General features: G+C 41.1%; 1 protein-coding gene across 1 annotated transcript in view; it reads left to right on the forward strand.

Annotated features, from left to right (window-relative positions):
- tnmd (tenomodulin) overlaps positions 1-9952 on the forward strand; it is a 45915-nt gene extending 35963 nt beyond the window's left edge. The window contains exons 5-7 of the mRNA XM_063875834.1: positions 2122-2281; positions 4473-4567; positions 8623-9952. Of these exons, the coding sequence (XP_063731904.1) occupies positions 2122-2281; positions 4473-4567; positions 8623-8832 (465 nt within the window). The 3' untranslated portion in view covers positions 8833-9952. The remainder of the gene's footprint in view (positions 1-2121; positions 2282-4472; positions 4568-8622) is intronic.
- Positions 9953-12299: the final 2347 nt, after the last annotated feature.

A 12299-nucleotide genomic window follows, 5' to 3' on the forward strand; every position in this document is an offset into this window, starting at 1 on the left:
TTGGGTGTTTCCTCTGGTTTGCCACACCTCAGAGAAAGGTTCAATATAACTGGACAGGGACAAACAGATACAAAACTACGGCTCCCTTGCTTTTGTACTCCCACTCAGTCTGTTCCTTTAAAGGTCAGCGCTATCAGGACAGCTATTTGCATGTCAAAGTGAACCAAAGTTAAACTGAAAGAAAAAAGAACACAGATGAACAAAATCCAAGTATAAAGCTAAAAAAAATAAGCATTTACTTTAAGCAAATGCCAGCACTGTTTTTTGCTTGAATAACAAAATAATGTCCCACATGGTGCTCTGAATAATGAAACCACCTGCCTGTGTTTTGTACAGTATATGAAAGCTCTTGGTGGTCATGGGAGAAATTAAGTTGATCTGGCAAACACAGCACCACTTTAAACAGTATATATTGTAGACAAAGTCCCCCCCTCCCCTCTTTCGGACACAGTGGCAGGAGCGGGTAAATTCATTAACTCCAGCACAACTTGTGTATAATTAGGTTGTGCATTGTGGGCGGAGAGCATCCATGCACCAGCAGGAGTGGGCCACAAAGAACAAATTACCATCATTCCCAAGGTCCAATAGTTTTTAAAAAGTTGCTTGTGTCCTAATAAGATAGCATTTGTCAATATGAAAAGGGAAAAGCCTTTCGAAAGTGTGTTTAAACTGGAAGGCTGTAATCATGTTGTCTTTGTGCTTGTCAACTGGCATTTAGAAACCCCAGCCCCATGCTAAAACGTGACCTTTACCACTTCCCCCAGGCCCTCTCCTGCAAGTTATTGGAAGTCATTTTTCAACTGTGAAGTCAAAGTCATGTTGTGAGCCCCGCGTCGTGACCTCCATTTATTTCCAGAGAAGACTCACTTGGCTTCAGTGGTTAAGAGGTCCAATTAGAGAGTGCTGTTTGTGTTCTTAGAGTTTGATTTAAATTTCCGCAAGCCACAGGAACAGTGAGTGCAGCAGCTCATTGCCAGCGCCCCCCGACCCAAGCCGACCCAACCCGGCTACACCCGTCCTCTGAGTCGTCATTAGCTTACTGGTCGGAGCTTGAAAGTGGAGGAAAGTGTGTCAAAAGCTCGGGCTAAACACTCCTCATGCCCAAACACAATCTAAAGGAATGTGCTCAAGTCTTTTCACCCCTCTCTGTGGGTCACAACTGTGTCGCTCCATGACAAACACAAGCGGCATGGAAAGCGAAAATGTAAATCAAGCTAGAGTGACAGGGGTGAAAATGAGGGAGGGCGCACGACCCAATATAAATGATTTTTGCTCCTTCTACAGCCTCGGGATTCTACGTCAAGCTTAACTAATGTGCAATTAAGCTTTAGACTGGGAGAAAATCACCTTGTAAAAACATTTGTCAAGTGAACTGTTTTTCTGTTCTGGGCTGCTAATTAACAAGGGAATGGGAAGAGGGGTTTGTTTGTGTGTGTATTTACATATACATGAAGAAAATAAATATCTGCACTGTTAGGGCAGAGCATTACCAAATCCCCTTCATACGTCTCTATTAGACATCACTGACATATTCCCTATCATTAAGCAATAATAGTTTACTTTACAGCTCATGAACTACAGTATCAACAAATTAAGCCCTCTGATAGCGCCGGGTGCCGAGCAGAGCATTGTGGGAGACGGGGGGAGGGAAGGGGGGATGGGGGAGGAAAATGCAAAGCTTTATTGTGTCTGTCACATTAAACGATATTGCAGCCACACTCAGAGTAATGAAGACCACTTCTAAAGTCATTTAAAAGTCAAATCATCACTGTCTGTGAATTTCAATGATGTATAATAGAAAGAGCGTGCCGCAGGCTTGAGAAGAGGGCAAGGGAGAGAAAGAGGAGGGAGTCAGGGCGAGGGGGAGGCAGGAGTCAGGAAGCTGCCGCCCTCTCAGCGGACAGAAAGGTGATAGATAAAAACGACGAGGCCGGAGCTGTTGCGAGGCTCAGGGGAGGAGAGCGCAAATGCAGAAATGTGCTTTGTGAGTGGCCTCGACATTTTTACAGGCTCTGACATGCAATACTATATGTGTGTGTGTGTGTGTGTGTGTGTGTGTGTGTGTGTGTGTGTGTGTGTGTGTGTGTGTGTGTGTGTGTGTGCCTGTTTGTTTTCTCGCAGGTGGATGAGACAGAGGCCATGGATATGAAGGTGGAAGACTCCCAAGTGTGGGTTCCAGCCGAGGAGCCCATCGTTAACCCGGCCTTCCTCTTCAGCTCCAAGATCTGGGAGATTTGCCAGGAACTGCCCATCCACTGGATCCATCCCTCCCCTCTGAGCGGTGAGAGCAAGGGCCATCTCTGCCACTAAATGCAAAAGATGAACACTTTTGCTGCAGGCATCCCCACAGACCATCTGCGGGTGCTTAGAACCGCATGTTTTTTCCAAACCACATGAGCATCCAGCCTGGGCTCCTGTGGTTTTTACAGAAAGGTATGAGAGCGATGGTCAGTGGAGGAAGAAGCACACAGATCCTTAACCTAAAGCAAGGGTGTCCAAACTACGGCCCGGGGGCCAACTGCAGCCCTTTGTCCAATTTGAATCGGCCCTCAGCAAATTCTAAAAGTATAATGGAATATGGCCCATACATGAAACTTGTGCTTTCCTTCTATTGTACTTCTTACTATACATGTCAACAGATATAACGCAGTAGTATTCATGTAATAATAAGCCCAACTTGTTTCAAAGTCGAAAACATTTTCTAACAATTCTTGGTTGACAAAAAAAAACTTCCCCTCATTAAGCTATCTGAGGCTTCTGTTAAGAATGAGCTGCCAACAATGTTTGTAACAAAATAAATGAAACCCTACGGAGAGCTTTTATGTAGGCCTTTTGTTTTCTTAAAGCATTTTCAAATATCAAGCACAATTGACCTTCATTTATTGATTTTTCTAACTTATAACTTAAGTTATGAGGCAATAGACCTCACCTCTAGGGAGGGGCCCAGCCTTTCTTATATATTTCTTTATGTGGCCCTCTGTGAAAAAAGTGCGGACCCCCCTGACCTAAAGCAAGAATAGTTTTATATTTCTTTCTCTTGCTGGTGGACTTCCCAAAGTTAAAGCAAAAGTATCCATTACAGAGTGGAAAATAGTCCATTATAAGTAAAAGTCCTGAACTCACTTCACTTAATTTGAATAAAGAGATGCTATCAGCTAATACATGAACCAAAGTGTCCAAACTAAAACATAATCATTCTGCTGAACAATCCCTTTTAGAGTGTTTTAATATTTCATGTAACATATCATTGTGTTATTTTCTCAAAATGTTTTTTTTTTCAAACTGCATCTCTGGATGATTTCAACAAGAGGGACTGATGTGGGTAGCAACTCATTTATTTAATCAGTCTTTTGAAGATTGTTCAGAACAAAAATTAAAGGTGAAGTCACCATTTCGATGGAGGTAATATTGACAGGGTGTCTAAAATCAAAATTTGGAGGTGTAATTTAAGACGATAAACTATCTTGGGAAAGTCACATAGATTTAAAAAATGTCCAAATGTCTTAATTTCTGAAAATATGTTGGCACTTAAAAATAATTAAGACTCAAGGAAACATACCAACCAAAGGGTCATAGAACTAATTTGAATATTTTGCAAATGTTTTTCATCTATTATTTAACAAAAGCCAAAATAATTGACAATACAATGTATAATAGTCATATAGTGGGTGCAGTTTCTATTAAATAGTTGTGTAAAACCTTGGCACCATGGTAGACCATTTTTGTATCTGAGGCATTTAATTTTTTCTATTCTTTGGTATTTTTCAATCATTGAATTTCCATTTTGTTGTCACACATTGGATTTTATACATTTCTTTGTAACAAAATAATTGATAGATGAAAACATCTTAAGAGAAGGAAGAATAAGGGGTTACTTCTTTTGAAAAATGTGCACAAAAAAAATAAAAAACTGTCAAACTCTATTGAACAGATAACACCACAATGGCAGTGCTTGTCAAATCCTTTTAGAAAGTAAGACTTTAAATAAAGATAAAATCACCTGTAAGTACATGTACAAGATAATAGTTTGTGCAGTGTTTAACATTTTCAACTTCAATAATCTAATGATTATAAGAAAACTATTTGATATAGAAAATGGAAATACTGTGAAAAGTAAAACACAACTGCCTCAAAACTGTGCTTGAGCCAATTTACATAGTTAAATTCCCTAGTTGTTGATGGTCATCCGGAGATTTGCTTTCTTCCTCAAAAGGATTTGAAAGCTGTACTAATTAAGATACGGGGAAATTGATTTGTGATGTGTGTGTTGGTATCACAACAGCAACAAAACCATTGTTAGACAGAAGCATGAAAAAGCTTTGAATGAGTTCCAGAGTTTTCCTTCTGAATGTCAAGCCACTGGGAAAATAGAGTGCGAGAGCCAAAATGTAATCTAGGAGCTTTACTTCAAAATCAAATTGAAAAACTGTAGCAAGCAAATAAACATCTCCTCTCTCTACACTGTCTCTCAGATGCTGAGGTGGGAAATGTAGACGCACCTGACGCAGAGGTCACAGGTCAGCGCTTTGCCCGTGAAGTCCTGGACCACCCTGCCGTAAACGACTATGTAAGTGCGCCTCTGTGCCGGGACCGCACCATGAGATACAGTAGAGCCACTTCAATCAGCTCCAGCTCTGCCTCGACTCTTTCTGCATATAAATCGCTCACTAATTGATGTTAAAACTGACTTTGTGCACCAGAGGGCACGGCAATTGCTCTATATATCTGTTTAAGTAAGGCCAGTTCATTGAAGACTCCGTTAATGTCTCTCCATTAATTGAGAGAAATATCCAGGCTTTCAAAGGCAGAAACTTGTGCCTTACAGCACCCGTTAGCTCCTCTTCTCACTTCCTTCTTTCCTAGGCACTACAAAGAAGCACTCTCAAGGTTACTCATTGCTCCACAGATAAAGTACATTTATTAATAATGCTTTAATTATCAAAGCGTATAAAATGACTGGAAAGGCCAAGTGGAATATGTTGGCGTACTGCATGTAAACCGCTCAATGGAGAGTGGTTAATCATCCCCTATGCTGAGGGGAAATCATTTAAGCAGTATATTACAAAGGAATTATGCACTCATACTGACACCAGACAATTGCAGTTAAACACTTAAGATATCAGGGACATACACAGGTGCAAAGATACCCCCCCCCACACACACACACACACACACAACACACACACACACATTCAGCACAGGTGAATAGCCACTAAAGCTAAATTCAAGGATAATAAGTCGGCTCTGTATCCTATTCTGAGCTGTGAGAAACGGTGGGAGACACGCAGAGAAATGAGACGTCTTATAATGTTGACATTTATCAGGCCCGTCCTAGGAACACCTCCCGCTCAACTACTCAATTCCCCCCCCAGCCTTCCCTGTCTTCCCCTTCATCGTCTGCGACAGGAGATGCAGTGCTATGCAATTAAAACATACCAGGGGATGAAAAACTCGGCTTTCCTTTTGAAACGTTCTGGCACTATCAGCTGAGTAATGCATACCACTGCAATCCTTTCCAGCAGCACATCCAGGCTCTGTTTGTGGGTCCGGCGATAACAAAGGCCTTTGTGGCCAAGCAAAGGGCAGGCAGCAGTCTGTAATTGGGAGTCTGAACCCTCGCTCATACCGGTGGGATGCCACATGTGCTAGCCAAACCTTGTGGCTGTGGATAAAAGTGTTAGCCAGAACTCATGTAAATGTGCACACAGTCAGAAAACAACCAAGCATACACACAAACACACAAACACAGTCTGCTGCTGCTTTTTCTACCAATACCCTTTCGTCTATCACACTCACACATAATACTATGCGTTCACTTTTTTCTGCCTCTGGGTTTCAGAACAACGTCTCCCAACAGTTCAGGTTTCTTAAGGAGAGTAAACGTTTGAGTCCTTGTGGCATATGTTGACAGATATATGAAGCCGACCTTTGCCATGGCTGCCATGTCAGAGTGTATTGTCCATCAGAGGTGGCCCTGGAAATTTCAAACTGAATAACAGCCATCTGACAAGGCTGAGGCGATGGTATCAAAGTCCTTGACCCACAAAGTAAGAAATTGCTTCCAATAAGAGTTGACCTCACAAACATACACAGTAAACATGTTTCATGGGTGTTTCTACCTGTGTTTGTAATGCAAGGATCATAGATGGATGGCTGTTCCTGCAGAATAGAGGTGCAAAAAGATGTGTGAATGCAGGACCTGTTTGCCTTCTAAGGAATATTTACACTGAAGCTAAAGCCCATTATCAGCCCTGAAAACCAGCAGTGTTTACAGAAATACATGACTTTCTCTGTATTCAATTACATTCAATTTCATTGTCATTCCACCTCACTGTAGAGCTCAGTGAGATGAGAGTCTGAGATCAGGGACAAGCGGCGAGGCATTTTTATATGTTGCACTGTCCTGTGTTTCTATATAAAAAACCTTTTGGAATACAAAGCAGGGTATGAAACAGAAATGTTATCTCTGCTGTTTTGATCCCAGGATGAATGTGACGAGCTCAGCTATGAGATTTAATGCCACATCCAGACACACGCTTCAAGCTCATGAAGAGCGGTGATCAGTGTGTGTGAAATAACACCAACAAGTGTGCAGATTACAGGAGTCGTGCTTTGATTCATTACATCTTTTTGAAAGACTGACGCAGTTTTCTACTCTGCAGACTCATTCATATCCAGTGCTCCGTATTATGCACAGAGGTGCCTCTGTGTGTGTGTTTGCATTTGTACACGTGAGCCCGAGTGTGTGATGAAATCAGATGCAGCACGGGGGTAATGGCTTTTACTCTTCATTAATGCTGCTTGTTTTTGAGTGACTGCCTCAGATTTCCCAAGGTGAAGCATTCTTATCACCGCAGCATCCCGCAAGAGCTGGCAACTCAAAGCCAGAGTGATTAATATGTACCCTCCGTTTTAAAAGGATAGCTCTGATTAATTGTCTTTAAGCTACAATGATGCCTATTGGCTGTTTGTTTTGATAAACGCGGCATCATTTGAATAAAATATTTCCTTCATTTTCCGAGCCGGAGCTCTAGATTTCGTAACCCCCCTGTTTGGGCTGCGAGGAGCAGATAAGATTATCGTTGGTCCATTGACAGCTTTCGTGTTGTTTCCATAACAGATTGTTGCCTGGAAGCTGATGACCTGAAACTTGACTGATACAATAAATCATTAAAAGCCTACCTGCACTTGTCATGCTAATAAATCAAACCCAGCTATCCTAGATATCATTTGTCGCTCCCTTCTACGTGTTTTTAGTATGTCTCACGAGTGTGTAATTTCCCTCAATTTATCACAGTTTACATTAAATGCATAGTGTACTTTTTGGATCATGCTGGTGTTGAATTTATTGCTATGTTTTAATAGCTGCTACAGAAACAAACAATAAAATGCATGCCAAACCACTCTGATTGACTGCCCACTGTCTTGTCTCTATAAGACAGTGGGCAGAATAAAGAAAAATTGTAATTCCCACACTTAATGTAGCTGAAGACTGAAGGGACTGGAGTTGCTCCTGCGGGTCCTGTCCTCTTAAACAATTCCCAAACATTTTCTTTTCCCAATAGTGGATGTGTTTTGTTCTGCCCTATTGCACGAAGCTGAGTCACTGCAAGCACTTGCAAAGAATTATGCCAGTTTTGTTCTGAATGAGAAGTCATCGACTCCTGGATCCAAGCAGTTTAACGAGACAGCGCCGGATTGTCTCTGCGGATTCATTTACTAAAAGAGATTGAAATGTGGTCAAATTCATACTGAGGGCAGTTGCTGCCTCAACTTGCGCAGTGAGTTAAGTGGCACTTCTCCGAACCCCATTTGGAGTTGCTCTTGATCAAAGGCATGGCACTCAGCCCCCACGAGTCTACAGGGGCATGAACCAACCAGCACAATGGAAAAATCCAAGGGCCATTAATTCTACCCAATTTACCTTTCGTTTGGGTTTCATTTGGCTCCTCTATAAATTCAGAGGCAGCCAGCAAGAGCAAATGAAAGAATCCTTGTTAGGCGATCATTACTCTGCTAATTGCTTTAGGAATGTGCCATGCACTTAAAGTCAAGGTCAGGGGGAGGGCGCCAAGACGTGGGGCGCTCTAATTTGAATGCTCTATTGGAGGAGGGGCAGCCATTTTGGTGCAGAGTGTGGTCCTCGGTCGAGGGAGTGAAGAGGTCAGAGATGAAAGAAATTGTGTAATTATGCTGGTAACTACCGACGTAAGAGTCTCTTTGATTGAAGATAGCGCTGATAGAGCGGCTGTGAATGCTGGATTCAGAGACGGGGCGTTGTGAAGTCGTGCTACCTCTGGTATAATAGAAAGGTCAAGGGTATTATATCATGTTTTATGCTCCTGCAGCTTAAATCAAACTCTCTCACTCTCCCCTGCTATCTTGATCTCTTTGTCACAGTCATCAAGCATGGCACAACTTTGCATTTTCACAGACATCAATTCTGATCTTTTCACTCTTGTTTGGTTTTTACATATATTCTGCTGACCTACAAGCGATGTGCGCTCATCAATTCCCGCCATCCCCTCCTCTTCTTCTTCTTCTTCTTCTCTTGCCCTTGCCTTTGGGAGTGGACTGGCATTTGTCATCATGTGTGTGATTGTAACCCTGTGTCCTCTGCAGAGAGATGTGGGAATCGAGCTGGATAACCGTCTGGACGACCAGGGCTTCTGCTGCCAGCACTGTCGCCGTGGTTACCGCTACTGCCGCCGCTACCACGAACCCCTGGGTGGCTTCAACCAGTGGCCATACTTCTACCAAGGAGGCCGGGTCATCTGTCAGATTGTCATGCCGTGTAACTGGTGGATCGCCCGCATGCTGGGCAGGGTCTGAGGAGAGCGCTATGATACACTGTTGTTTGTGCAAAATCCCCCCTTTTTGATAAATATTACATTTCACTTGTGAGAACAAATCACACAATTGTTATCCAATATGAAAGTTGGCCCACTGAGCTTTAGTCAGTTTAAACAGTCTAAATGTCATTTGAAGGGTTTTGATTCTTTCTTACAGCTGTCTAATTTTCTGTGCTTATCTACCCATTAAGTATTGCCGCTGTTTGATTCTGTCGAGTGGGTGCAATTTAGTTTGGAAGATGTCACCAGAAACTAATCTGCTCGCAATGAAATACTTCAGCAGTGTCTGTTCTGACTTTGTCATGCAGTCTTTTTTTTTTTTTACTTTTAGATTAAAAAGACTTGTTCTGCTAATTCTGTAATGTATCAAAAATCTACTTTCAGAATATTGTTATGCGCAAAGGTCCAAGTGGCGCTATCACATTAGCCATTTATATAAATATGTGTCTTGTCTCAGTTGTTTGTCATCAGTTTTTCATTATTTCTTAAGTAGATTCAAGCCTCTCATATTAACATGAAATAAGAACAACATAAGCTAATCAAAGTGATACAAATGTGGGAAAAAAACAAATGAGCTAACAAAGAAACGCGCTTAATGGAATAAAAGGAAGCTTGCCTTTCTGGCTTTTATAACAACTGTGTTTTAAGATCATGTTAAACTAAGGAGGTACAGTATAATTGTAGATGCACAGGCCTCAGCTGTCGGTGTGATGTCGTTGCTGTTTTTCTTCTGCTCCATTGTTTTCCCTCTTGTTGCAATCCACAAAATGCTTTAAATAGTGCGACTCTTCAAACATTTTTTGTTCTTTGCCAAGGCGATTTTAATCTGCAGCACCACGTCTCAATCTGTCGAGCTGAAATAACTCTCATCTGCAAGAAACAGATAAGCAAGTAAGATAGGCATATGCAATTGATGTTCTGTCATCAGTATAACAAGGTGCATAAATGCCCAAGAGTATTCAAGCGATGTGAAATATTCAAAAGTTAAACAGAGAGACAAAAATGGAGCACTCATGTTGTCATGGTTCGCTTTGAAGCCTTCTGTGTGTTTCTGTCCCTTTCCTGTTTTTTTCCCAATTAAAATTTCATTGAATGAATAATCTGAGTTGTCCTATCATATGAAACAATATGATGTGAAAGCTGAAGTGTGGGTTTGAGCTGATTTACACAATCCCTACAATACACAGACCTCCTTCCATGTTTTCCATTATTCCCATTGCTCATTAGTAAAAACTACTTAACCTCAATTTGACAAGAAAAAACTAGACGTGTATGCTTTTAATGTTTCTATAGTCTCTCTTGTGTATCTAATGCATTGTTTACCGTAATAGAAAAGCTCATCGCCTGCTAAGTAAAGCTGCATGTTGACTCATGTTTGCTCGGCGTGATAATAATGTCAGTGATATCAATAATATTTGGCAGTTAAATGGATTTTGTGAAACAGAGGGCGAAAGATATTACTGTATGTAAATGTTTTATGGATATGTTCATAAATGGAGTTCACAATGCAACCGTATTGTTATTTTAAAATCAATAATGTCAATAGCCCAAAGCAACATGTCAAGTAAAAAACAGTGGCATGAGTTAACAAATGCAATAATTGCAAACATACTTCAAATACACTGACAAGTGTACAGAAAAGCCCGAGGCATTTCTGAAAAGTTCATAAAATCAGTGTTTATATAATTCATTTCTCACTATGTCTGGCGTATCACATCAAATAATTGAGTGTTTATTAAAATGGATGCACACAGCACGCAGTTACTGCTGGTATCATTGTAGAGCTATTGCTTTTACATTGTTGGAAAATAGTGTAAAGTGTTGTTTTTTTTCTAAATATGCTGGAAGTTTTCTATCTTCCTAGGTCTCTGAGGACTTTAAGGACTCTTTTGTGTAGTCGTGAGAGTAAATTGCCATGGAAGCCCTGAGAGCAGGTCTGAAAAGGAAGGCTCACCCTGACTGGAGAGGCTGATACAGATATTACAGCCGGCTCCCTGAGAGCTCCTTGTGCCTGGTGGGACAAAAGTCCAATATTAACCATGAAAGTCAAACTTTAAAGGGCATACATCTCAAAAATTAAAAAATCCTGAACCAGGAAAGACCCTGGTGGTGATACTGCAGTAGTGCCTCCATGAGATCACAGTCCAGTTATTGCATAATAAAAAGTGCATCCATCCCTTGGTATGCGAAAAGCAAATCTCCATAGGTCATTGAAAGCGTCTTGAGGAAACCAGCCGAGTCTAGCCCACAGAAAACAAATCTAAAGCTTTTGAATCTGTTTGCATCAGTGTTCACACTTTCATCTAAAACATTTTTTAAATAAGGTTTTTGAAACCTAGTTTATTACATATTTAGCAGCTGCATTTGAAAATCGTTTCAAACTAAAGACATGAGATGAAAACAAGGCAGATTTGCCGGAGTTCAACTTAAAAAAGGATGTTTTTCCTCTGGAAATGGCAACACTTGAACTCCTCTGAATGGAATTGATTAATAGTATATGGATTGTTAATACCCCTATATCTAAATAAATGAAGGTTGATTTGCATTCCTACCGGGTATGATGCAGTTCAATTCCGTTTTCATTAGTAGGAGGCACATCTGTGAATCTGTGACAATGAACAATTCCCTTTTAGACCAAAATGAAAGAATATATCATTTCAAATGAAGCCCTGCACCTTTTTTCTCATGCATTTTATGCTCTGTCAAGGAAAACCCCCCTCCAGCACTTATTTATCACTGATATGATGGGGAGTGGAAACAAGATCAACTGCTCTGCAGGGGAAATGGAGATACGGAGCATCTACCAGGTTTATCAGTTCAAATTATTTCACCTACCTGGCCTGAGGAACGGCCACTATCATCGAAGCTCACAAGTGAATTAATTCCTTTTGTTATTTATCAAAAATGCTGTGAAACTTCACTCCCAGCTGCTTATCTTCATTTCAAAAAATATCCCATTCATTTAGATCAATGAGTTGCTATTCTGGGGCGGAGGAGAGTGAAAACCAATGTATGAGGAGTGTCTGAATTTAAATTAGTAACCTGAAGGAATAGCTCTTATCCAGACCGATGCGCTGCACAGTACACATGTACTACCAGTGCCATCTAGTGTACAGAGGGTTGCACTACTTCAATATCAAACGAGACATTGATGTTTTTCACCTTTCGTTTCATTTTAAAACGATCATACAATCCTTAACTCCATAACTCAAGTGGTCTATTTAATTGTCACCTTGGCTGTGCGTTGACATGTTAAACAGACAGCAATCACCAACTAATTTTCTCTGTTATGTTGCAGCCATTCTGGTGACCTGATGGTTAAATAAGCTCTCCCTGTCCTGTTCCTGCTACAGGCTGGAGGCACAATAATGTCAGCCGTCATCCTTCAACTGCTCCCACTGTGAGAGGCAGCATGGCACAGCAGTAAACACTCGCGCTGTGTCAGTG

Source organism: Eleginops maclovinus, chromosome 23 (assembly GCF_036324505.1).
Source record: "Eleginops maclovinus isolate JMC-PN-2008 ecotype Puerto Natales chromosome 23, JC_Emac_rtc_rv5, whole genome shotgun sequence".
Taxonomy (NCBI): Eukaryota; Metazoa; Chordata; class Actinopteri; order Perciformes; family Eleginopidae; genus Eleginops; species Eleginops maclovinus.